The sequence below is a fragment of the Phacochoerus africanus genome, chromosome 14, assembly GCF_016906955.1.
Source record: "Phacochoerus africanus isolate WHEZ1 chromosome 14, ROS_Pafr_v1, whole genome shotgun sequence".
In the NCBI taxonomy this organism is placed as follows: domain Eukaryota; kingdom Metazoa; phylum Chordata; class Mammalia; order Artiodactyla; family Suidae; genus Phacochoerus; species Phacochoerus africanus.
The window spans coordinates 54,860,136-54,887,193 of record NC_062557.1 but is presented as its reverse complement, the minus strand read 5'-3'; the positions used below and the strand labels follow the sequence as shown (position 1 = coordinate 54,887,193).

General features: G+C 41.3%; 2 protein-coding genes across 3 annotated transcripts in view; one reads left to right on the top strand and one right to left on the bottom strand.

Annotated features, from left to right (window-relative positions):
* The window catches only part of TMEM220 (transmembrane protein 220), a 15,941-nt gene extending 3,304 nt beyond the window's left edge, over positions 1 to 12,637 (top strand). The window contains exons 3-6 of the mRNA XM_047759216.1: positions 1,202 to 1,262; positions 3,083 to 3,206; positions 4,475 to 4,534; positions 11,489 to 12,637. Of these exons, the coding sequence (XP_047615172.1) occupies positions 1,202 to 1,262; positions 3,083 to 3,206; positions 4,475 to 4,534; positions 11,489 to 11,624 (381 nt within the window). The 3' untranslated portion in view covers positions 11,625 to 12,637. The remainder of the gene's footprint in view (positions 1 to 1,201; positions 1,263 to 3,082; positions 3,207 to 4,474; positions 4,535 to 11,488) is intronic.
* ADPRM (ADP-ribose/CDP-alcohol diphosphatase, manganese dependent) lies at positions 11,377 to 27,024 on the bottom strand. Of its 2 annotated transcripts, none has more exons than XM_047759213.1 (4): positions 26,951 to 27,024; positions 20,199 to 20,821; positions 19,226 to 19,342; positions 11,377 to 15,675 (listed from the first exon to the last, which is right to left on the bottom strand). In XM_047759213.1, exons 2-4 carry the CDS (start codon positions 20,797 to 20,799, stop codon positions 15,365 to 15,367), a joined length of 1,029 nt encoding a protein of 342 aa, XP_047615169.1. In that variant the 5' UTR covers positions 20,800 to 20,821; positions 26,951 to 27,024; the 3' UTR covers positions 11,377 to 15,364. The 2 variants fall into 2 exon arrangements, with proteins under 2 accessions (XP_047615169.1, XP_047615170.1); XM_047759214.1 differs by having other exon boundaries at positions 15,521 to 15,675; positions 19,230 to 19,342.
* Between the last annotated feature and the right edge of the window lie 34 nt (positions 27,025 to 27,058).

The window sequence follows — 27,058 nt, the reverse complement described above, 5'->3', positions numbered from 1 at the left end:
GAGTAAGGCAAAGAATCAAACCCGAATCCTCATGGATACTCGTCGGGTTCTTAACTGGATGAGCCACAAAGAGAACTCTGGATCTGAAGTTCTCCAGGTAATGCATATACCTGTGAAGGTCGGGTCTAACCCTCAGCAGCATGACCGTCCTTGCAAATGTCTGCACTGGCTGAAATTCCAGTCCTCATCAGGGACAGAGAGGGAAGATGAACAGTCCACAATCCAGATGCTCTCTCTCCCCAGGGTCAGGACAGCAAACTCCTTAAATTCAGCTCTGACAACTTCCAAATAAACTAAAGGTTTCTAACTAAGCAACACAATCGATGTGGCTACGCAGCTGCATTTCTGGGGGAGCCCCCATGCCTCTACCACCCCCCACTTGCCTTCTGCCCACAACATATAAGCAACAGGTTTTTCTGTTGCTTTGCTGTGAATGAGGCTTAAAAATAGCGTCTGTCAGGGCCAGTCTTCTTAACTCCAAACCAACTTATCAGCAGTTTCCAAATGAAGAGCCTGATCTTAGTGGGCACATGTGATTCATACATTGTCGGGAACCTCTCTGTGGTCTCACTTGCAGAGGTGGACCATGGGGCTGGATGGGTCCTTGGGGTTAGACCCAGCAAGGCCACGTAGCTAATTATGGCTGCTCGTGCCCTACTTTTCAAAGAGCATTTTTTTGAAAAGTAGGAAAAGACCATTTAAGCATGGAATGTTGTTTTGGAGAGATTAGGAGGTCACTGTGTCTTGAGCCCAAACTCTGCTCAATGCTAGAGCTTGGAAATGAATGTCTTTCCTGGAGCAGCTTACAGATTAGGAGGAAGGCAGACAGGATTATAACCTGACAGGAGTTCTCTTGTGGCACAGTGGGTTAAGGATCTGACATTGTCACTGCCTGCTCAGGTTGCTGCGGTGGTGCAGGTTCAATCTCTGGTCTGGGAACTTCCAAATGCTATGGGTGCACCAATAAATAAATAAATAAATTATATATAGATAGATAGATAGATAGATAGATAGATAGATAGATAGATAGATAGATAGCTTGACATAGTAAGTAAGTGCTATTAAAGCAGAGGTTATGGCTTCCTCGGCTGTTACTGAAAGCTAGAGGTAAATCCTAAAGCGTGGCAGCCATAGATGCCTCTGACCATTTCCTATACTGGGCATTCTTCTTAACCCACATAATTTCCTTTTTTACCAAAAGGTTGTGTATACGATTCCTGCCGGGCTGACCCTGCTGGTTGGACTTAACCCTCTTGTCACAGGTATGAACCTTCGGTTCTGAAAGGAGATAGAGCAAATTTCCTTTTAACAGTAAGAGTCTATCTGCCCAACTCCCAGGAGAAAAATGGAGCTCTCCAGGTCTTTCTTCTCATTTCTAATCATCAGAGGAGGCGAATTCTAAGCTAGATCATCCTCACCCATCTGCAGGAAAACCCAGTGAGGACTTGCCATACCAAGACAGTCTTTCTCAGTTTGGAACCCACGATCTCTTAGGCTGATGTGGAGCAAGAGTTACGCCATTTAGGAGAGAAGGGCTTCCTGGGTCATCGCATTGGTTTCTTAAGCCACCAAGCTAATGGAAAATTGGCAACCATCAAACTGCCAACCTTGTGTCTCCACTCAGTGGTGAACAATGTCTACCATGTATTTATACAAATTCTTCTCCCCATATGACTACTAATCACTTTCAGATTTTGAATTCATCAACACCTATGTATCTAAACCGCTTCTTTTGTATAGAAACTGTCTATAAGGTCTGGGGGAAAAAATCTCAAGATTTTTTCACTGCTAAGTGATGCTCTCCCTGACCTCCCTGTGTAGGTCACAGTCGCCCCACCAGGGTCTTGCATGCTTCTGTGCGTTTCCTCCTCCTAGGCTGTAAACCCCTTGAGAGAAGGATCCTGTCTAACTCAAGCCTAGCTTAGACATGGCCAGGAATATGACGGGCACCTAATGCTTGCTGAGCGAATGAATGGCTGTAAAAGAGAGGCTTTATCATGTACTTGTTCTGTAACCTGTTCCTTGGACTCTTTACATATACATCCCAGGTCAGGATACATATAAAAAATTCACTTAAAATAGCTGGTTTGTGTGGCCCACAGGCCACCTACCTCAATGAGAGGTATCTGCTTCACCTTTTATGACCCTAAAAACTCAATAAACCTTCACTGGACAGTTTCATTCTATGAAAGAGTGTCCTATAACAAGAACAAAAAAATTACATTGCTTGTCAACGTTCTCTTATTAATGAGGACTCACAGTCCTGCAGATTACTCTTCACTTTCTTTAAATTCAGCTTCTAGGGGTCCTGAAAGTTCTCAGGGCCTCAGAATAAAGCTAATGATGCCCATCTAGGTGTGGAGAGATCTTGCCCCCTCATGCTCAGGACCCTTGAGCTCTGTTTACACCTTCAAGGTGTATCCGTTAGGGCTCCATTTAGCCGCAAGCAAGGAAAAAACCCAACTCCAATGGCCTGTAAGCTAATTAGGATCCCGTACTGAAAAGGCCCCGGGGTGGTGCTGGCTTCAGGCACCTGTGGTGTTGCAGAACGAAAACTTCCCTGCAATCTTAGTTCCACGTCTACTGCACTTCAGTCCTGGGATCCACGTGGTAGCCCTCCTGCTCAAAGTTCACGTCTTTGCCCCACGGGTGCAACAGAGTCTAGAAGCCACTTCCCTGACGGCTCCACAAAAGCTCGGGATGGAGTTGTTGGCCCTGACTCGGCACCTCTTCATCCCGAGACAAAGGATGGTCACCGAGGGGACGGAATACAATGGTTGAGCTCTCGAAGGTCCAGCTGTCTGGGACACATGGACAGGGAATGTGTGAAGGGTGGATCCCAGACACAGTAAGGGTCATTGTCACGGGAAGGGAAGGTGCCGGGCAACCAAAATAATAAATGTCCACTTAAGTTTATAAATATTGCTTTAACCTCTATGATGTCCCTCAAGTCAAAAGAAAACCCCCCAGCCTTTTCTAAACGCTTTCCCTGAAGGCAGGTTATGGCAAAGCCAGCACGAAGAGACCATTTTGCTCTGGGATGTGACTCCATGATTAACAGCCCCAGTGTGTCTGGTTTTAGGTAGCTTTATTTGGAAGAGTGTCTCTACAATACACATCCTCTTTTGCATCGTGTGGGCTGCCGGCTTGGCATACAACCTCTTGCTTCATACAAAACAGAACATCTTCCACGAGGAAGAAGGCAGGTGAGCAGCGACTTTCACACTATGGAAGCGGTGGGGAAGAACTGAGAGTTCTGTTCCTTTATCTGTGATGCTGAGGAGGATTCAATTCCCCCAACACCATGAGGAGCAGGGAAGAGGTCATCTCCTTTAGAGGCTGAAGAAGCTGAGGAAATGGAGCCAGGATTCAAACGCAGCTCTGCCTGCCATGTTCCACGGCCACTGCAGGCTGCATTACAGGTGGCCCCCTTGTCCTGAGCGAGGAGAGCAGGTAGTAATAGACCTGTTTAATGAGTTGAGCTCTGCCAGCCTTTGGAGTCAGCCTTGGTCCAAGCCCAAATCTCATCTACAAGTGTGGTCAGCCTGGCCCTTGTGTGTCGCATGTCCTCTCCTCCCTTTGTCACCACCGTTGGCTCTTGTCTTGTCACCTCTTCCTTTGCTCCCACCCTTGACTCCCTGGCCCGAGAGTCCCCTTCCTTTCCTTGCCATCGCACTGCTGACATCTGCCGACAGCACGGCTTAGAGACCTGGAGGTTAAGCACCACCACCACTGTGGTGCGAGATGCTGCTTCGTTACAGGCCCCAGTCCTCGGGGGAACTAGGTCAGTGGGCTGACGACGGGAACACACATCAAATGGTTTGAATCACCTCCACCAACTTGAAGCCCACGAGGTGTGGTGAAATCAAAGTGGGGCTTCCAGGGGTACTTAGGCAACTATGATTATTTTCTACTCTTATGTGAAAGGTATGTCCTTTTAATATGTATTTCTGGAAGCATATACCCACCACAAAATCATTAGACAGACTCATACTGCACATAATTCCTCTCCACGAACACGTGACCCAATCCCCTGCAATGTACTTAAATTACTGATGTCAGCTCAACCTGCCTAACACTGACCCCTTTAAAACAATGTAAAAAGACTGCCTGATCAAATCTGGGACTGTCTTCTTGGCTGAAGTATTCCTCCCCATGACATGAAATAAGTGACTTTTCTCTGTTTTGGGGTTTTTTTGTTTTGTTGTTTTTTCATTCACCTTTAAGTTGGGAAACAGTCATGAAATTCATACCTGCCTCAGAAGGTGAAATTTATTTTCATATAGGGCTTTAAAATACCTGAAAAAAAAAGGAATTTATGAATCACAGCCAGACTTGAAAATATTCTGTACATGCTATATATCTTGAAGGAAGTCATGTGACAATCGGCAGAATCAACTGTCAGGGAGAAAATGGAATGATTTGCATCTCACTTGCAGCCACTTCAAAATATGAAATCTGTGCTATTTTACAGGGAGCTGTTTGGTCTGGTGATTATCACAGCGTGGATGAGCCTGTGTCACAGTTCATCAGAGTAAGTTTTCAACTCATCAGTTAAAATCAGATGTGTTCAAAGTTGGTGAGATCAAGTAGGCCAGTGAGAATCTTGAGACAGATGTAAAGAGGAATCTTCCGAAAGAAGTGTTTTCTTTTCCTAATGAAAGCTAACAATAGTTTTTTTAGTGTTTCACGGTCATTCATACTTTTACGGATACGAGTTTCCCGTGTGGCCCAGGGTAACTATTGGGAGTGGCCAGTATAAAGGGTGTTTTCCAGGGAGAAGAAAAGTAATTTCAAAAGGAAGCTTGGAGGAGTTCCCGTTGTGGCTCATTGGTAATGAACCTGACTAGTATCCATGAGGATGCAGGATACTGGCCTCGCTCAGTGGGTTAAGGATCCAGTGTTGCCATGAGCTGTGTAGGTCACAGACATGGCTCAGATCTGGCATTGCTGTGGCTGTGGTGTAGGCTGGCAGCTGCAGCTCCAATTTGGCCTCTAGCCTGGGAACTTCCATATGCTGTGAGTATGGCCCTAAAAAGGGAAAAGAAAAAAAAAAGGAAGCTTGGAGATTTAGGGAAGAGTGAATAGCAAACAAAACATAAAACTGTGGGTACATATAAGTGAATATTAACTTTATAAACAAAAATAGGTTTAAACATATAAAAATAAAAATGTATGACATCTATAGCATATACACTGGAAGGAGACAAATAGAACAGAAGTGCTCGAATGTCCTTGAATTGTCTGGGAAGAGTAAAATTACCAATTTATAGTCGACTTTAATAAGTCAAGGCATAAAAAAAAAAAAAAAGAAAAGAAAGGCTGCTGGAACATTGAAAAAATAAAATAAAATATAATAAAATAAAATATTCATTGAAAAAAAATTTTAATTTCATAATAGTTATTTTTCATAAAACATAGACTTTTAAAATATTTTATATAATAAAGGAAAGTATCTAAGAAAAAAAATAAGTCAGGGCTTTATGTAGTAATCCTCAGGGTAACCATTAAAAGAAAAGAAAACGAAAGGAGTACAAAAGGCAGGAAAAGAAAACAGAAAAAACACAGAACAGATAGGGAAAACAGGAAGCAGATGTTTAGCGAATAAACTCAAATATAAGAGAAATTACATTAAATACAAGCATCCCAAATATTCCAATAAAGATTAAAAGGTTTTCAAAATGGATAAAAAGATTAAAAATCCAATTTAATAATGCTTACAAAAGAGAACGCTTAAATGTACAGAAACAGAAAGACTAGAAGTGGACTATAAGGTCAGCATTAGAGGAAAGGAGGACTTTTTTTAGTAATTAAAAAAAACCTTGTTTCAATTTTTATTTTGAAATAGTCAAGCATTTACAAAAGCAGAGAGACGAATACAATGAACTCAGATATACTCGTTACCCAGCTGCAGCAACTGCCATGACAGATGCCATCTCGCTTTATCATCACTGTCCTCTCACTCTTAGATCATGCTGAAATAAATCCCAGACATCATATTGTTTCATACTTAAATATTTCAGTATGTATCTCCAAAAGACAAGCACATAAAACATAACCACTCTACCATCATCACACACAAAAGACAAAAGAACAGTAATTCTTCAGTATTATGTCTTTCAGCCAGTGTTTACATTTCCACAGTTGTATTATAAATGCTTGTTCCTCTGTGCTCTGTATTTCCGATAAATCGGTGATCTAGAGGCTTGGCCAGATCCTGGTCCTCTTCTTTTTCTTATTCTCATCATCATCACCACTAAGCAAGACCACTTCATGGGTGGCGTTATGTACTTCCATCATACTGTACATAATATCTAGCTGTTTCTCCGTAACGTTAATATAAAATCTTTGATGACTGCTGCCTAAATCCATTAATTCATTTGAGGTGCAAAATGGCAACACTCTAAATTATACCACTTGTTGATTATTGTCTGGAAAACTTCTATAAAGTCAAACTTCTATTTATCAATTCTTTGACTGTTGTGAGATACAGTCCATAAGAGGAAAAAGTTGATTCTCTCTCTTAATTTACCAGTTTTCAGAATAATGAGTTTTTCTCACCTGGACATCTCCCAAAAGTGACTACTGAGTTTGGTTGATTTGTGGTTTTAATATTACCATTATAAAGTCATGGATTTCAACACAGGTAATGTTTTTCAATCCGTGGCAATTATTATCTTTATTGATGCGTTAACTGTCCCATCTTTGACCAGTGGCACTGATTTAGACTGGCTCTGGAATTCTGTTTGACATGACCCTAGTAAGCTTTGATTGTTTCCCTGCTTTCTGGTATGACAAACTGTTCCAAGCTAAGATTTGGAATCATCCTGGAATCGACTGTTTCTTCCAAAAAGCCCTCATTACTTTCAGTAGGTAATGATCCTTACAGGTCAATATTCGGGGCACAGTTGGTGCTCACTGCTACTGGGTTGGGTTGGTTCTTTTTGGTAGAGAATACTAGGAAATCCACATATATGTGCATATATGTGTGTGGGAGGAACAAACATATATGCATATGTTACATATATGAAGATACACATTTAAAGATAAAACATATAGGTATATTTATATATCTATATATATATATTTACTTTATGAGTTCATATTGATCCTAGCAATTCAAATTCAAGAACACAAGTTTTCATTTAACCTTGTCAGCAATCTTAAATCCGTATTTCCTTTGAATCATGTCAAAAAAATCTCTAGCCTCAATGACTTCAACATAACGCATTCAACTCATCCCACAATATAAACACAATCTCAGAATAAGAATATAATTACTAAAAACAGGTGTTTTGTTTGTGTTGCTGCTGCTAAGGAACATCTCTCCAAGGGGGAGACACTCAGGTTACTTGGAATACTCAGTCTGTGTGCTAATCCCACTAGGTGAATACGCAGTTAAGCTCATTTATTTCATTTTATTTTCAATTTCTAGGGGTACTTTATTAAAAATAGATTAATTTTGTTTTATAATTATGTAAAATGTCTACATGGTTCCAAAGTCAAATCTACAAGACAAAGGACATTCAAAGAACTCCAGCTTCTCTATCCCCTAAATATCCTCCCTTTCTCTACAGCTGAACCTTTTTTCACTTTTATGGTTTATCCTTCCATGGTTTCTTAATGGAGCAAATATGTGCATTTATTGGTACTCCTGCTTGTCTTAGATAAGCAGTAGTACATTATACACAACTGTATTCTTGATTTTCCCCTTACTACTTCCTGGAGACCATTCTGTGGTAATATAAAGACTTTCCTTATTCTGCTGATGGGTCCACAGTTTATCCCTCCAGCCCTCCGCCATTCAGATTATATTCAATCTTTTGGTATTAAAAATAATGCCAACAGAGTGTATTGCCAAAATTTTGAATTTTTTACCAATCGGATAGTTGAGAAATGGGTAGTTTTCATTTGTATTTCTCTTAATAGGAGCAAAGGTGAGCATATTTTCATATGATTAAGCCATTTGCATTTCTTTTTCTGTAAATGTTGGTTCATCTCTAAGAGATACAGTTTAAACAATTTCTAAGGTTGTTGGTCTTCTCCATTTTTAGAAGCTTTTTACAAACTAGGGCTAGTACTTTTGCAATATAAGCTAACAATTTTTTTTGGCAGTTTCTTACTGTCCTTTTACTTTGCTTATGGAAAGTATACTTTGCCATGAAAAAAAATTTTTTTTTTAATGTAACCAAATTTATCAATCCTTTTCCTTACTGCTTCTGGATCTAGATTCATAGTTAGAAAAATTTTCCTTCCTAACAGGCTATAAGTAACTTACCTGAGTTTTTTCCTAATATGTGTATGGTTTTAGTTTTACATTTAAATCTTTGACCTGTTTAGAATTTATCCTAATGTAAAGGTACAAAGGATGGATCCAATATTATCTTTTTCCCTTTTGGCTATCTAGTGATCTCAACACCACTTACTAAAAGTGTATATAACTAATAACATAACCTCAAAATAGATAAAATAAAAATTGACAGAACTTAAAACTGAAAAAATCTATAATCACCTTGTGAGACTTTAATACCGTTTTTTCAGTCGCTAATAGAACACGATTAAAAAAATCAATAAATATATAGAAGACCTGAGGTACACGATAAGAAACTTGACCCAATGTGCCTATACAGAACACCAGCACCAAGAATAGCAGAATTCACATTCTTTTCAAGTACATATTGAATAATCACACAAAAGACTTTATGTTGAGTCCTGAAGTCTCAAAAAATTTCAAAGAACTGAAATCCTATGGAGCATGTTCTTTGACCACAGTGCAATTAAGCTAGAAATCATTAACAAAAATAATAATTAGATAATCACCATAGATTCGGAAATTAGGAAATACATTTCCAGATAACATTTGGAAGAAATCACAATGAAAACTAGAAAATGTTTTGAACTGAATGATAAGAATGCTACATATTAAAATTTGTGGAATGTGGCTAAAAAGCATGCTCAGAGGGAAATTTATAGCCTTAAATATATATATTTAAAAAGAAAAAGAAAGGCTGAAAATCAATGAACTAAGCTTCCAAGAAGTTAGGAATTCTTCAGTTCAAGAAGTTAGGAAAGGAACAGTAAATTAAGCCCAAAGAAACAAGAAGACAATAAACCTAAAAGCAGAAACCAATGAAATGAAAAATCAACATTAAAAAATAAAGGATTAAGAAGGCCAAATATTCATTCTCTGAAATGATTCATAACACTGATAAACCCTTGCAAGACTAAAAAGGGAAAATAATTAGCATGAGAGCGAGGAAGGGGAGGCATAAATAACAATAACAGGAATGAAAAGGAGAAAGTTACTACATATGTGATAGACATTTAAAAAATCCTAAGAGGATATTATGAACAAATTTTTGCCAATAAATTTTAAAATGTAGATGAAATGGACAAATTCCTTGAAAGAGATAATTTATCAGAACTGACACAAAAAGAAATACTCAAAATGGTCCCATAATTATTAAAGAAACTGAGTACATAATATAAATTTTTCCTAAAAGAAAACTCTAGACAGATGCCATAACTGCAGAATTCTACCTAACATTTAAGGGCGATACAACGCCAACCTCCAACACACTCTTCCAGAGAACAGAAAGAGGAGAAACACTTTCCAGTGCATTTTATGAGGGCAGAATAACCTGGATACCAAAACTGGACTAGAACATCACCGGGAAAGAAAGAAGGAAAGAAAGGAAAGGAAAGGAAAGGAAAGGAAAGGAAAGGAAAGGAAAGGAAAGGAAAGGAAAGGAAAGGAAAGGAAAGGAAGGAAAGGAATCACACAGCAATCTCACTCATGAGCACAAATGGGAAAACCCTAAACTGCTCTTAGCAAATCAAGTCCTGTGATATATGACCCAAGCACCAAGGCGGATTTATTCTAGGAAAACAGTTAAACATACGAAAACCAACTAATGTTTTTCACCACAATGACAGAATAAAAGAAGAAATAACCTGTTTTCTCAATCTATGTTGATAAAATTCAACATCCATTCAGGATAAAAGCTCACAGAAAACAGATCTAGAAAGGAACTCACTCTGATAAGGGGAGGGTGTGTACACCAAAGCACTCAGGGGTGAGATGAAAGCTTCCCCTTCAGATCAGAAAGGAGACGTGGCCTCTGGTGCCACGGCTACTCAACACTGTTCTAGCTCTTGTCCCAGCTAATACTAGGGCAAGAAACAGAAATAAAAGGCTCAGGGATTAGGAAGGAAAACTTGAATTTTCCTTATTCCTGGATGATGTAATTGCATATGTAGAACATAAAAAAAGAATTTAAAAAGTGATTCAAATCAGTGATTTTAGCATAATTGCTGGATACTAGGTCAATATACTGAAATGAGCTGTATTTTTCTCAGCAAGTAACAGAAAATGATAAAAACAAAACGTTACTATTTATAACATCAAAAAACCAACTCCCCAGGAATAAATCTAATAGAGATATGCAAAATCTCTACATGCAAAGTGATAAAAATAAAACATGGGAGAAATTAAAGAAGACCTAAGTATTAAAATAAAGACACCTAAATAATTATCCTATGGTAGTGTAAGATAAATCCATATTGGCAAAGGATAAACAAACGAAACGAAAAAGAATCTAGAAACAGATCCGTATTTATATTGCAGACCCTTGACTCAGGACAACGGTAGCACTCCAGGGTGGCAAAGCAAGGCAGCCTTTTCAACAAACAGCACTAGATCGATGGAATACCCACATGGAAAAAAGTGCAGGAGTTCCCGTCATGGCGCAGTGGTTAACGAATCCGACTAGGAACCATGAGGTTGTGGGTTCGATCCCTGCCCTTGCTCAGTGGGTTGAGGATCCGGAGTTGCCGTGAGCTGTGGTGTAGGTCACAGACACGGTTTGGATCCTGCGTTGCTATGGCTCTGGCATAGGCTGACAGCTACAGCTCCGATTAGACCCCTAGCCTGGGAACCTCCATATGCCGCGGGAGCGGCCCAAGAAATGGCAAAATGACAAAAAAATAAAATAAAATAAAATGAAGGAAGTACATTCTGCAAAAAAAAAAAAAAAAAAAAAAGTGCAACAACCCATATACCTTACAACTTTCACAGAAATCAACTGTAGGGGGATTACAGATCTAATGTGAAAAGCAAAACAGTAAAACTTTTAGGGAAGAAAACTTAGTATTTTGAAAACCTTGAGGAGGAAAAGTTTTCTTTAAAAGGACACGAAGATCTTTAGGAGAAGGTCCATCTTAACATGGCTTAATCAATGACTTCAGTTCCTGCAAAGACATCATTAAGCAGGAAAAGCTACGTGCAACACACATTAAAAAGCCAAGAATTTGCAGTAAGAACATAGAGAGAACTACAAGAAAGAATATTTCAATTTTAAAAAGAAAAAGGAAAAAGACCGTACAAAAATGGAATGATCTATTTTACCAAATTCGATCTTATTTGTTACAAGGAAATTCATAATTTCATTGGATTTTTACTTATAATAACGTTTGCATGTCTTAACAGGAGTCCAGCTGGTGGAAGAATTCGCTTGGCCATTGCCATCGCAGTTGCTCTTTTCCCATTTATCTCATGGGTCTACATATACGTCAACAAGGAGATGCGGTCCTCCTGGCCAGCTCACTGCAAGACAGTCATTTAAATGACGTGAAGAGTCCTGTTCTTAAAATAAGGGTTTGCAACTTTCTTATAAGCACGGTTGTAATAAGCCAGTTTCTTAGGGGTTTATTTGAGGTGATTTCAATTAATACTAGAGATGATTGAAAAAGAAAAATCCTAAGAACTTTTTAAGGCTGCCTACAACATAGGACTGGATGGGTCTAGGAAGAGACATGTGTCTGACATTCTGGGGTGTCATAGTGTAGTAGAAAAGGCAGAACAAATGTTAAGAAACAGAATGCTGACTTAGCTTTATCACTGTCCATGTGACTCTGGCAAATACATAAACCTCTTGTGGGTAATTCCTTATAAAACAGGATTAATACCAGACCTCCGACTTCTACAGCTGCAAGGATGAAACTAGATGAGAGCACTCTGAAAATACGAGGTGCTGCACGGAATAACCCAGAGGGAAGCAGGGGTATATAAGGATACAAACAGGCGTTCAAAAGAGGACTGTGCATTATACGGCACTGGTACAGTGCCGTGAATTAAATGAGGACTCCAGGTGAACCAAGTGAACAAGCATGTCTTGGAAAGAAACCCAAGTTAGCCAGAAAAAAGGAATCTGGGACTAAGAAAGAAAGAAATAGGGAATATGAAGTACATGATAAATGAAAAATAAGACTAAAATCTATACGCCTATTTTTTTAATGAAAGCCAGAAATTACTCTGGCGAGAAGACCATCTTTGTGGCTACACTGTGGAGTGAACCAGAAAACGTGTGTGTTTGGAACACTTGTTGGAAGTCTGTTTGGAACAACTTGCCTGTGTGCATCCACTTCAACTGCAAATTTTATATCTGAACACAGACCAAGTGTTGCCAATGAAAATCTAGTGACCAAGTAAATGGATGATAAGTTTAAAATACACACCAGATTTTAAAGAGTTGGTATAAAAAGAAGGTAAACTATTTTTGTATTGATTACATGTAGAAATAATGTTAGATGTATTGGGGTACCTAAAATATATTATTAAAATGAATTTTACAGCTTCTATTTACTTTTCTAAATGCGACTGCTAAAATATTTCAAATTACTAACGTGGCTCAAGTTATAGTCCTGTTGTGCGGTGCTGTTTTAGAGCATCTGGATGGCAACTCTTTCACATGCCAGCATCCGGCTCCACAGTCGATAGCATCTCATGAGATTTAGGAAATATTTGACTCCAAAAGTATTAGTGCCAACCATACATCAAGAAAGTGAAAATCAGTCTGGGAGCTTGTCTCTTCATTTTTTATTGCCTTTAATATGACATTAAATAGTCTATAAATATTTGTTAAATGAGGTATGCATGTTTTTTGTTCTAAACAGTAGCCACAGAAGAATCAGAAATTCTCTATCAAGATTTCGATGAGGGTAAAGGGAAAAAAAATCTAGTTGATGTTAAAGTGAAATGTATTTTAGGGGTCAACGAAGTACATATAAAGGATTTCAGTGTTCTGGTGTATATTAACCTTGCACGTTTATGGTTTTTCTTCCTCCTTTGGTGTAACTATCAGTCAGACATAAAGAAACAGTCTTACTTGCAAATTCTGCAGAAGGGCCTACCCATTCTCCAATTAATGTTTGACTCTGTGCTTAAAAGCCTCTGATGTTCTAATTAAAAATAAAAAATAATGTTCAAGATAAACTTTCATCATGTCTGCATCTACCACATCACTCTACATATTCTCCGACTATACAGTTCCTTTTGTATCTCCATAACCACACAGAAGGCACTAACTTGAAGAGAGTATTACTGAAATTGCTTTTAAACTCTACTTTTCAGTTGAATGGAAGTATTATTCCTAAGTTTAATGGTTCTATCTTGAGTCAAACCCTGTCTTCCCACCCCTACAATCTTTTCTCTTCCCAGTCACTCTCCTGCCTCAGCCTCTCAGTATCCACTGCCTGCATGAAACATAATTTCATCACATACTCCCTGGCTCAGAAACCAAGGGTTCCTCACTGCCTGACAAGTTATGCTCTAACTCTGGGCTCGTCCTTCAGGACTCTGCACCACGTAGCCCTAGCCTGTCCTTTTCCTGCTTTATTTCTTGCCACCACCAGCACCATTTTGGTGAATCCTCATAGCAATGCTGGTAACTCCCAAACGCAGCATATCCCGTGGTGCTCTGCTATTCTCCTTGAAACGCACCTCCGCGCCTCTTTAGACCACTTTGCTTCCTTCTTCAGGGCATCCCTCTCCCCTCCAAACAAAACCAGATTCCCCCTCCATGTTCCCACAGTTCTCTCTTCCCACATTTGTGTCCAGGGTTGTGGATCTCTCTTAACTCATGGAAAGGCAGTGAACACAGGGAGGGGATTATAGTCATCTCTGCAGTAGGTACCCAATCCTACTCCCTGGAGCCTATGACTGTGACCTCACAGCACAAAACGGACTGCCCAGATGTGATGAAGGATCTTGAGACGGGGAGATGATCCTGGCTTATCTGGATGGGCCCTCCGTGTAATCACACATATTATCAGGAAGGCAGGGAAATACGGCTTCCTAGACAGAAGAAGAGAAAGGGATGTGGCAACGAAGCAGCAAGAGATTAGACAATGCTCCCTTGCTGGCTGTGCAGATGGAGGAAGGGGCCATGAGCCAAGGAATGCAAGAGATGCAGCTCTAGAAGCTGGAAAAGACAAAGAGACAGTCTCCCCTGGCGCCTGCTGAGAAGGCATGGCCCCACAACACCTGATCTCAGCCCGGCGCAAACGACCGCAGACTTCTGCGCTCCAAAACTGCAGGAGAACACACCAAGGTGTGGTAATATGTTACAGCAGTCAGTGGAAACTAACACACCTCTTACCCCCAAAGTGCCTCGGCACTCAGCAGGCACACTTATGTCAACTAGTATTGGTTTTTTGTCTTCCTGAATCACGCTTTTTTCTTTCTTTCTTTTTTTTTTTTTTTTTTACCACCTAAACAGTCCCCATTTGCCATCAGGTGTTTCTGCAAATAAGCCTTCGAATATATGACAACACAACAAGACATGTTCCATTTGTCTATAAAGGGGGTCAAGGCTAAACTTGTTCACCTAGTCCAGGGCCACACAGCACCCGCTGGGGGCCCAGACGGGAAGCTGGCCGGCATACAGCTGCAGCGGCACTGGGTTCTGCTTTGGCTGGAATGCTAAGAGGTCAGCATGGGAGACCACACGTTCACCTGTGTGAATGCGGGCGCCATTCATTCACATGTGAAGTAACTAGTGATTTTTTTTTCTTTTTTTTTTTACAAAACAAGAATTTAAACTTGTAAAAATAAAAATACGATGGGTACTCTGAGCAAAAAATGTCCAAAGCTCATTCACACAGCTGGGTAAACAGAAAAGGTTTACCTGAGCTTATTTTATGGATTTTTTATTATAAATTTTATGTTACATAGCTAATGTAGTGAATGAATACATTCTTCTTATAAAAAGTAAAAAAAAAAGAAAAAAGAAAAGAAAAAAAAAGTCTTAGGTAAGGCCAAATAGAGTCTGTTTCAAGGGACTATTATCTCCCACCTCAGTTTGCTACTTTCATTCATTTTCTTTCCAATTTCAGCATGGGATATATTATCCAAAAATGACATTTCAGAGTATCTTCTGAGCTAACACACACTGAAGCCGGTTACTGCTATTTGTTGCAAACAGGATACTAAACAATGAGATTGAGTATCGGGGGGGCGGGGGCATAACAAAACCACAAAGCTACGTCACTACCTTTCTATAAAAGTAAACAAAATACAATCGGACTAAGGATGGAAGGCATTTTCCTTCTTGTAATTCATAATTCTGTCCGGGACTCTGCCCTCCCCTCTCAGCACCATTCTGTCAGGATAGACATGGACTGTGCCAAAAGCCTGGCTGCTGGGAGCCGTTTCGATAACCCCTTCTAGGTTGACGTGGTGAACACCAAAAGGATCCTCAGAGTAGCCACCATCATGAGTGTGACCGGCGAAGAAACACACCACACACTTGTGAGACCAAATGACGGCCAGGGCGTCTCTGTAATTCCAGGCCAGGCACACACTGTTCAAGGCCTCGGGGAAAATGGGAAGATGGCCTGTTAGTTAAAGAGAAGAAGAGTTAAGAGCCAATTAAGAAGTATCTTTCACAAAAAAAAAAAAAAAAAAAAACTAAAAAACTCGTACTCAGGACAAGAAAACCTATCTTGCTACTCATTATGGACGGAGACCAGAGAGAATCCGCACACACGAGAAACGAGATGATCTCCAGCCGTGTCTCTGGAGCACAGAGAAGGGTGAGACAGTTCACGTCGGAGAGGAGAGGCCACTGTACAGGTGGAAACCCTGAGATCTACTGCCGACAGGGTCTCGAGATGTCCAACACCCGGGAAGACGGAGGGCGGCCCAGGCGGGGGTCTGCCACGGCAGCCGGAGAGCAGGCCGATGCTGCTGGGACCCAGTCTCGAGGATTTCCCCACGTGAACGCGCGTTACACGCAGAGAGAACTCCTTCTAAGTAAAACAGTTTAGGGATGGGGCAATGGGGTTTACGTTATTTATGTAAACACTCAATGTATTTTTTCTTTTGTCTTTTGGGGGCCGCACTCACAGCATATGGAGGTTCCTAGGCTAGGGGTCGAATCGGAGCTGTAGCTTCCAGCCTGCGCCACAGCCACAATGACGTGAGATCTGAGCTGCATCTGCAACCTATACCACAGCTCATGGCAATGCTGGATCCTTAACCTACTGAGCAACCTATACCACAGCTCATGGCAATGCTGGATCCTTAACCTACTGAGCAACCTATACCACAGCTCATGGCAATGCTGGATCCTTAACCTACTGAGCGAGGCCAGGGATCGAACCTGCAACCTCATGGATACTAGTCGGGTTCACTAACCTCTGAGCCACAATGGGAACTCCCCAGTGTTTTTTTAAAGACTGACATGCCATGAGATCAGGATGGCCACAGACATTTTACAGGTGGGAAAACTAAGGTCAAGCAGGGGACATTCACACTAGGTTCCACAGGAGATACTGGAAGTAGAGCCAGGAGAACTTCAAATTCCTGGTGCCAAGACTCGTATGAGGGCATATCATACACCAGGCCATGGTTTTACTCTGAAGTAGAGGTACGCTAGCTCACTGGTCTTTGCTTCTCCCCACTAAATCACTTTCCTTTTTCTTCTGTTATTGTTTGCTTTTATTCTGAAATTTTATTCTGAATATTTTTATTCTGCTTAATTTCTATTAGCTTACAATACAGGCAAAATAGAGGCAATAACATGTGCATGCAGAAACACGCGCACACACACGCAAACACACTGACAACCACTCTTCGGGTTGGGTTCCAGACCTAGATGCCGTGCTGGATTCATCCACCAAGTCCCTGTAGCATCTGATGCATTCAGTTGCTCCCTTCTCCTTGAAATGTAACCAGAACACCGCTGTCCCCTCCATTTTCCCCAACCTCGATGACTTCCGATTCTCACTCTTCTGTGCTGCTTCCTCACTCTGCGGTGTCCTACCAGGAGGGCCCAGAGGCTTGGCCTTGGGCTTCACTGCTCTACCTCCACCTACTGGTTTGGTGAGCTTAGTACTTTACGTAGTTTTAAGAATCATCCGTATTCTTTCAACTTCCACATTTATACATCCAGCCCAAAATTCCCCTCTGAATTCCAGACTCATATGTCCATACTGCTTACTCAGCATCTCTGCTGATGTGTAACAGGCACCTCAATCTGACAGGCATCTGAAACTTAGTATTTTCAAACCTGAATTCTTTACCCCAAACCCCTCCTACTGCAGTGTTCCATATCTCAGTTAATAGCAATTCTATCCTTCCAAGTGCACGGCCAAAACGTGAGTAGGCCAAATACCTCTGAGTAGCCAAAATGAAAGGGAAAAAGCAAACAGAAACAAAAGAAAATGTCCATGAGCCATTTCAAACATTTCCAAAGAACATCCAAGGCACTCAGTTGTGGAAGCTTTGTTCATCCAGTTTCTGAGCTGAGAACAAAACAGAATCTACGTAAGAGGTGCTGATGCAGACAGGTACATGGACAGAAGTGAAAAGATGGGAAAAGCATGCAGAGACAAGGAAAGGGGACTCCAGACTCAGCAGCTGTATGATTTGAGCTACGTAGTTTAATCTCCTTGGGTTCAGTTCTCTGATCTTTCCTAAAACTAAAAGGTTTGACCATATGATCTCTAGGTCCCTTTAAGCTCCAGTATTCTCTCAAGTAACAGGTCATCCTGGCAGTGAAAACCAAAAAGCAGAGACAAGACAAGACAAGAAGTATTGCATTTTTGAGACCATTTATTACAGAGCCAAACAGTGTCAGGTCATGCCTACAACCCCTGAAGGCATCTTTTGTTTTCTAAGCCTTGAATGACATTTGATGTTCCAGAAACATCCCAACTCCATCTCATGTCTTTACCCATCGGTGAAAGATTAATAAGTAAAAGCTAGATATAGTTTTATAAAAAAATATAACTTTCTATTATCAACTATCTGAACAGTCTGTCCTTTTCAGAGGGTTTCCATGTTCACCATTTCACCTGATGCAAGAATGAGAAAATCGCAGGGGTTTTTGTGCTTTTTTCGTATTTCTTTTTTTTTCTTTTTTTTTTGCTTTTTAGGGCCACACCTGCAGCATGTGGAAGTTTCCAGGCTAGGGGTTGAACTGGAGCTATAGCTGCCGGCCACAGCCACAACAACATGGGATTCCAGCCATATCTGCAACCTACACTGGCTCATGGCAACGCCGGGTCCTTAACCCACTGAGCGAGGGCAGGGATCAAACCCACATCCTCATGGACACTAGCTGAGCCATAAAGGGTACTTCCGAAAACTGCAGTTTGTCATTCAACATTTGTCCAGGCTCTCACAGCTCACAGAAACAAAAGCCAGGATGGCACCCTGTCCCTGGACCCTCAGTCCAATCTTCCCATCCATCAGGTCACATCAATTTTAAACATGAGAACTAATGTCGGCCCCAAAACCAAGTACACCAGCCATACTGCAAATCCAAATTCTGCTCTTCGTGTACGTGTGTGGGTGACATGCACACATCTATATCTGGGTGGATTTTAAGAACCTCCAGATTCCTATAACCTCTGATGGTAGTATGTCTGCGAAACATGATTCTAACAAAAACAAATTTTATTTCCTTGCAATAACATGGTGGACACAGTTACAGACCTGCCAGATGAGCCTCCTGTGACACCAGCTCTGCTTTCACCTGGGCAGCAGAGGCCACTGCACCCACAGGTAGGTCTCCTGAGGGTGGGATGTGGTCTGGGGCCTGGACTATATATATACGTTTCATATATATACATGTATATATTACTATATACATACTTCTACAGAAATTGATCCCATTCGGGGAAATTCTACTCTGAAACCTCAAAGGCCAACTCACAGGCTCCAATACATGGCAAGATGTTTTTGTTACTTTTACAATTCTTTCCTGACTCAGGCTTAAATGTTCATTTTATATTCAGATTGTTTCTCAATGAAAAATTTTAAACTTAGCTTTCATTTTATAAAAAGGGACATCCGATATTAAAGACTGTTAGTATGCTTTAAAACCTAATTAAACCCACGGTCTGAAATGTTCATGGAATCAAATCATTAAATACTTACTCACAATCACCACCTTTTCTTGGTTTTTGTCAGAGAATGTAAGAACTTCATTCAACCAGTTCAGCTGTTCTTGGCTGAATCCTCCATTAAACTGGACAAACTGGGGCTCAGAAAGTCCTGAAATGAATTCAGCAATTTAGACCCATCAAATGTCAATTCTTCCCTCATGTGGGCATTCAAACTTAGCTAATGTGGGGACCCTTGTACTCTTCTTTAGGAATATCTGGCAGCAGATTGACTAAAATAGGAAACTGCGAGCACCTAGAGCAACGTCACACGGTACCTTCCTCCTAATCCTGACGTGTCTCTGCTCCCTCCCTCCCTCCCTCCCCATCCCAATGACAATAAAACTGATGGTTGAACCACGGCTACTGAGCCACTCCAAAACCACCTTCTACCCCAGCGCCCTTCTGGGTTCTTCAGTAACAGTGTCTTACTCTGCTTTGCACCTTCATGTTTGTTTTTCTGCCTTGAACACTGCCCCACCTGCTCTTCCCAAGGGATGACTCCTTCCTGTCACTTAAGTTTCAGCTGAGATGCTTTTCTCCTCAAAGAGCCGATTTCTGGCCACGTGGCTAAAATGGTAGCCCTGGTCCTCTTCTACAAGATGGTACTGTATCTTCTTGGTGGCATGTATCACTATCATTTATTATCTGTCCTGCCCACCTTCTTCTCGTTTCTTCCACCCCATCCATAAAGGAAAAGGGTGGTATTGTCAGTATTGCCTACAGCCCTGAACAGCTGCCCTGGAAGGAGTGCCCGGCCCAGCTGAGGTGCTCAGATTATCTGTTCCATAAATGAACCTTGAACCAGCTGCCACCAATCCATGTGCCACAATGCTTGTGAGCAATCCTGACCCTGAACAACAGGACAATATACTTTTACCTTCATCGTCCATCTTCCTGCTGAATAAAAGGTAGCTGGAGAATTTAAAGACAATGCATTAGACTCTCAGCTCAAAGGAATAATTCACCTTGAGGACTATTCAATTCCGCATTTGGGTTGTGCTCCTTCAGCATCTTCAGACACTGCTGGTATTTTGGAGAAGACTGATCCACGCCCAGGACACTCATGTCATAAGCATCGAGTAAAATGAACCGGAATTTGGGGAATGGTACAAAATGGTAAGCGTAATAATTCTCTGAAGGCACGGTCTCAGGATGATGAGCTATCTGGTCTTGCAGGAACTTGCTGTTCAGTTTGGAGTGTGTTAAGTAATCTCTGCTGAAGTTGTAGAACTCATGATTCCCCCATGTGTGGTGAACTGGGACTTTCAGCATTTGGAACGTGGTCATGACACGTTCTAGCGCCTTTTCCGATGCTCGGTACTGTGCATTATATCCATCAATGACGTCTCCAAGCTGAAGGACACAACAGGGTGTGCTGCTTTCTTTATTCCAGTGTTCAATAGCCCCCTGTAAGTGAAGAAGACTGTGTCTGTAGTATCTCCGTCTGTTTCCTTGGAAATTATAGCCATCTTCTAAATCAGCATATTGAATATCGGCTATAACTCCAAAGGAGAAGAGAAGTTCTGAACTCTCACTTAGGGGTCCAGGTTCGGGCTTATCATCCATAACCTCCAAATAGCTTTACTTTCTAAATAAAGTAAAAAAAAAGAAAAGAAAAGAAAAGATAACTAAGTTATAAACAGCTTAATTTTCTAACTGGACTGAAGAAAATGGTAAAATGAATATTAAATGTAAGAGTTAATCCACTAGGTTGCTTGGTACAGAGAAATGCGTACATCACTAAATGGGCTTTAGGGTCTGATGCTCTTAGGTCCAAACTACCAAGTCCTCAAAATGCTTCAGTTTCCTTATCTGTAAATAGATGATACCCTCTATTCTGCAGAAGAGCAACAGTTTTCAAAAGGGTATTATCTAGTAATGAACAGCATTCTAATTCTAGTGAAGTCAAATTCAAATCTGATGTAATTTATAATTTTTAATAAATATACGGTAATCACACACACACTTTTTTCCATAAACATCAAAATAATTCTATCAAAAGTTCGGGGGTGGGGGAGTTGTACATGACATTCATTTACTGTACTTTATATGTTAGTTCCCAGGGTGGGAATATTGTGTCCGACTAAATCTTTTCCCTTTGCTGATAGGTAGGTCACCTGAAATAATTTTCTCATATTTCTCATATTTGAGAGGAGTGATTTTAAACAGATATGAGAGGAATAATTTTAAACAAAAAAGTCCAGCAGAAAAACACAAAAACCATGACACTGATGTGACTATTTTTATTTCTGTGAGTAGTGGTTCCTGGTTCTTGAATAGCTGGATTCAAATCTGACCTGTTTTTAAAAACCTGAATATAGACTCCCTTTCTCTATAATCCAAACAGGAAGTGCATCATCATTTTTCTTACACAGGATCTCTGACCTGTCTCAGCAGCCAACAAGTGCAAGGACTTGAAAAAGCTATTATTTTATTAGATTGTTTACAATTTAAATTTATAAATTTTGTAACATCTTAAAAGAGCCAAGAACACTAAGGATTGAAATAAAAATCAAAAGCCAAGGTCCTAAATCACCAACTATTCTTGTTATAAGGGCACAGTGATTGTCCTGTGGTATCTAGATTTTTTTATATTACTCAGTGAATTTATTACATTTATAGTTGTACAATGACCATCACAACCCAGTTTTATAGCATTTCCATCCCAAACTGTGGTATCTAGATTTACTAAAACCTAGTTATTTCTAAAATTTCATGTGTAACTTCTAAAATTACTTCCAGACTCCTAGTCTCCAGTCATTTGCTGAATATTCCTACTAAGGTCTTTTTCACCCTCTACAGACGCATGAAACCCTCTCAGAGGTAGAGGTAACGTCACCATCAGCAATGGGGGCCAGATTTCAATTTGACACTTTTGAGAATTAGAGGCCTCTTTTCATTCTAAAACCACTGTTGCTAATGACATACTTTCTATATGATCTGCCCAATTATAAGCTTAATTTCTTCCTTAATGTGGTTGAGTATAATTAGCCCTAAAACAGCATCAGAAAAACAGATGGAAATCCTGAAAAATGGCTTGGTGTTCGTACATTGTTTTCTCCCATTTGTTCCTTTCTTGCTGCAGTCCTCATACGAAAACCCCACTAAATACCAAGTCCGTTAATAGGTAGGAGGATGGTATAGATGAAATCATCGGAGTTGAAAGGTAAACTGAGATACAATAAACAAAAAACTCATCTCAGCTGAGAATCTCTAGTCTTATTAAGTTTCAACTATTTGGGATTCCAAGTATAGACTAATAGGAGAATCAAGCCAGAAGATAATTTTGCAAGTGTTATCACTGGAATATACTTAAGAGAAAACAATTTCTGGGAACGCTTTTAAGCCCTGGCCAAACAATCTAGTTCATTTTTTATCTTTAACTCAGCACCACAGTATGTACTGTGGAATTCCTAGAGGGCATTTAGTCCGAGTTATTTGGTCTTGTCTGGTAGACAACTGTCACTGCCAACCCAGCATTCACTTCGTGTTCTGGTCACAGCATCCCAATGTCTCTTTAGGCATGTCCCCAATCCTTGCTCTCAGTTTGTGTGGTTTGATCTCAACTTCCTGGCTGGGGAAGGGCAAGGGCAGACACAGGACCCAGGCCTGGCCAATAAAAGCCCCTTTTCCCTCTGGTCAGTTCAGGGTAAATAAGCATCAGCCCTGGGACTTCTGCTGGAACTGCCAACAAAACTACTGGAACTACTTCTGCTAAACTGATTAACTAAGACTGGAGCTGCTGGGGAAGTTAACTGAGAAGAAACCCAACCTAGAAAGAAGCAAATGTGGCTGATGGAAGGGAGTCAAGTCATGGAAACATTAGTTGTATACTTGGATGCACCTGTCACTGCTAGAACTACTCCTGGTCACTTAGTTCTATCAGTTAGTAAGTCTCCTTTGAGTAAAGCCAAACCGAACTGGCTTTAAGAGTTCTGTCATACGACGACACCTGAAGCCCTGTCGGATACAGCTTCCATTGGAACAGTTCAGGGAAACTCCAGGGTTTACCAAGATTCGCCAACTTTTTAAAGAAAGTTAGGCAATGTGAGAGAAAGACCAGGAAAGACCACACACTTCAAAGCAGTAATGTGTTCTACCGTAGAAAAGAGATCCAAAATGCTGAATCCTTACAGCTTTTAAAGATAAGAAACATGCAATTTTATTAAATGAAGACATTATTTTGAATAGCAGAAGCTTATGCTGTAAAGCTTCGGTTAAAGGAAAGAGACAAGGGAGGAGGACAAGGCCGTAGTCAAGGGAAGACGATTGCGATCAGCAGTGAGTCAGGGCAAAAAGAACCAAGTTTTTTTTTTCTTTTCTTTTGGACACAGCAGCATGCAGCGGCTTCATGTGGGACCTCAGTTCCCAGACCAGGGGCTGAACCTGGGCTGCAGCGGTAAAAGCACCGATTCCTAACCACCAGACCACCAGAGAACTGCCAGATTCTTTATCTTATGGTTCAGGGAGAGGCCTGGGAGCTCAGAAAGATTGATGCTAGTGGACAGAGAGATCAAAAACTCAAAGACCCCTCTATTGGAGAGATTTAGAATTAATAAGCATTCCAAGAGTTCCCGTTGTGGCTCAGCAGGTTTGACCCCTGACCTCGATGAGTGGGTTAAGAATCCTGTGTTGCCACAAGCTGCAGTGTAGGCTGCAGATGTGGCATGGATTTGGTGTTGCTGGGGCTGTGCTGTAGGCTGGCAGCTGCAGCTCCAAGTTGACCCCTAGCCAGGGAACTTCTATATGCCACAGATACGCCCTAGAAAGAAAAGAAAAAAAGCACTGCAGTATCAAAGAAGTTTTTCAAAAATACTCCCCAAGCTTCACTAAATACACACAAAAAAGTAGACGAGTAGAGGATAACTATTAAAGCTAGTAACGGGTCCATGAGGTTTAGTCTCTCTACTTTTATGTATGTTTTTAAATGTTTATAATATAAAGTTTTTTAAAAAGTATTCTTGGAATTCTCTAGTAGCTCAGTGGGTTAAGGATCCAACATTGTCGTGAGCTGTGGTGTAGGTCGCAGATGCAGCTCAGATCCCGAGTTGCTGTGGCTGTGGTGTAAGCCGGCAGCTGTAACTCCGATTTGACCCCTAGCCTGGGAACTTCCATATGCCGAGGGTGCATCCCTAAAAACCAAATTAATAAATAAATAAATAAGCTCAAAGCCTAAGCCAGAAGCACCTCAGGGAAGGGATGGGTGAGCCAAGTTCTTATACAGACCCCATGGGACAGGTGGCTGTGGAAAGAGGAAGGCAGAGGAGGATAGCCTTGAAACTCATGCCGAATATTGCAGTAACAGAAAAGCGAGGCAAGAGAATGTTTGTGGCTCCATGGTGCACAGGGATCTGGACCTGAGATGAAGCAAATGAACTGTGGGGCCACAAAGTTAGGTCCAACTGTCCTAGTCGAAACAGCCTAAAGTTTATGTACAGGCCAAAATCTGATCAGCAATGTCACTATTAATAAAACAAATATTAGATGATATCATCTATGTTTTGTCTCTTTCAAGAAAAGTATCTAAATTGGAAAAAAACAAAAATGAAAAAAATTATTTGGTGATCTTGGTGATTTGAGAGTAGTAATAAAAGTCTGTCAACCAAAAAACAATGCAGGAGGCTACAAATAAGAAAAGAGTTTGTGCAGTCTTAAGAATTGCAATTTGGGAAATTCAGATTTAGGTAAATCTGAAAAGAGTGCTCCGTGGAAGACAAAGAGTCACAGGTTCAAAAACACAAAAAGCCACAGAGTTGCCTACTGAGAACTATGATCCATGCTGATGCAAGTCAGGAAATAAGTCCTTAAGGAATCAGGAATTATTCCAGAGTAGGGAGTCTGATAAGTATTTCCAGCACGTATAAGTATTTCATATGTAAGTATCCAGGACTTATATTTCACATATAAGTATCCAGCATATATACAAGTTATTTCCAGCACATGTTCTGGATGACTCCATTAGGACAAAAAGTGGTCAAAAGGTCAAGTTCCATCCAGGCTGAAACGTACATAAGCCACGGTGGCCTCAGTGGCCTCCCTAATCCATTTCAAAGGGTGCTCCTAGCAATACTAACACCATGCTGATCTCCCTTTCACAAGCAATAGGTTTACACTAGACAGAGTTTTAGGTATCTTTTTAACACTAAAGTTTTACGGGTCGCTGAAGTCGGGTTCAGAGGTTATTAGCAATTCATCCCATGTATAGTTATAAAACACCAACCTTCAGTCACGAACTGTTTTAGAAGCCAGTATTTTATTTAACGTTATAAACGTAATATGAAGAAATTGTATAAAAATGCTTTGGTAAACAAAAGGTCACGAGGCTATTAAAAGAATCACTCTGGCAAATAAAAGTCAGGAGACCACCTGAATAAACACTGAATTCAATTTATGTGATAGCTTGTCTGATCAATTAACCTACACCTAAGCAAACAGGTCAACAATAATTTTATACGCTTGCTGCCTGAAAAAGCAAGGTACTATTGTGTCTGTCAATTTGAGGAATAACTTCTCCCTGGGGAAACAAACATGGAGAAAAAAAGAGGTGGGGGGAATCTTAACCATAGCCAAAGGATTTTAGGTGCTGAGCAAACATTTAGTTTGAGCAGATATTCGAGAGAATTCCAATTCAATTTGAGAATCAAGAAACAGAGTAAAAACAGACTACAATCTCCCCCTGTTAATGAGCAGAGAAGCACACTGGCTAATGATGCCAGTTCATAGAAAAGACCATGCTTCAGCGTCACCATCAGCAGACACTGGCTGCTTCTGCTCATTGGAATCCACCCCCCCCCCCCGGGGGGGGAGGTGTCGCTCGGGAGTGGGATCCGAAGTTAAGGAAGAAAACTAGAAGGCGATTTTCTCCCCTCTTTTCTGAATTTTGCAACTCCGCCAGAGGTGGGGAGGGAAGAGGCTAAGGCTGCAGATGTTAAGACAAAAGCCAGGGCAAGAAAGAATGAACGCGAGTTAAACTTGCACGATGAATGAAAAATAAGCCTACGAATGCTCTCTGCCTTATTAATAGAAGGCTAACAGATATACAGGCGTATATAAATCACAGGGCTTACGCGAACAAGAGGAGCAGTCCCAGACCAAGAACCCATCCACAAACTTTCAACCACCAAACTGAAGGGGGCAGGGAAGTCGGCGGAAGCATTTTAAGGAACTGGAGCCCAAGGAGATTAAATTAAGGGCTGGGACGTGACGCGGAATGGACACTACTTTGTACAGTTACTGTTATTGCTAATTAGGTTAGGTTATAACCTGGGAATAACTGGACATCCCAAGCAGTTTAGTCATACTTGACTATCCCCGTCACCCTAACTGCTCAAATAGCCTGATTGGCAATTTAAAAAAAAAAAAAGTCAAACGTTATTTCAGGTGTTACGAGTCCGCTTCTGCGTGAGGGGTGCAAAGCGGTCAACCACCTGCCGCCAGGCTGGGCTGGCCAAGGGCTCCGGACAAGGTGGGGACTGGGGCTGACAGTATCCGGGTGCCGTTTTTCTTTCCCAGGGGCGCCCGACGGGGGAGGGGCGACTAAGGTCACCGAAGCCCCGGGTCGCCGAACCGCCCTCAAGACCACTCCGCCCAGGTGAAGCCGCGCAGCCAGACCCCGGAGCATCCCCGCTCCTCCAGGCCCTGCAGCCCACCCGGCCAGCCCGCGCAGCTCCCGCCCAGCCCGGGCCGGGCCCGCCTCCAGCCGCGAGGAACCACCTACCGCACGCCGGCTTCTCGGCGAAGGGCTCCTTGACTTCGGGTTAGTTGAACTGTCACCATCGAGCGGAGCGGAAAGAGCGGCTCTCCCTCACTTCCGGAGGAAGCGGAA

Coding starts and splice junctions, on each gene's coding strand:
- ADPRM (XM_047759213.1), bottom strand. CDS start 20,799: ATGGATGATAAGCCCGAACCTGGACCCCTAAGTGAGAGTTCAGAACTT. Junction 19,343..20,198: donor GGAATTGAATAGTCCTCAAG/GTGAATTATTCC, acceptor AATTCATTTCAG/GACTTTCTGAGCCCCAGTTT. Junction 15,676..19,225: donor AGAAAAGGTGGTGATTGTGA/GTAAGTATTTAA, acceptor TTTAACTAACAG/GCCATCTTCCCATTTTCCCC.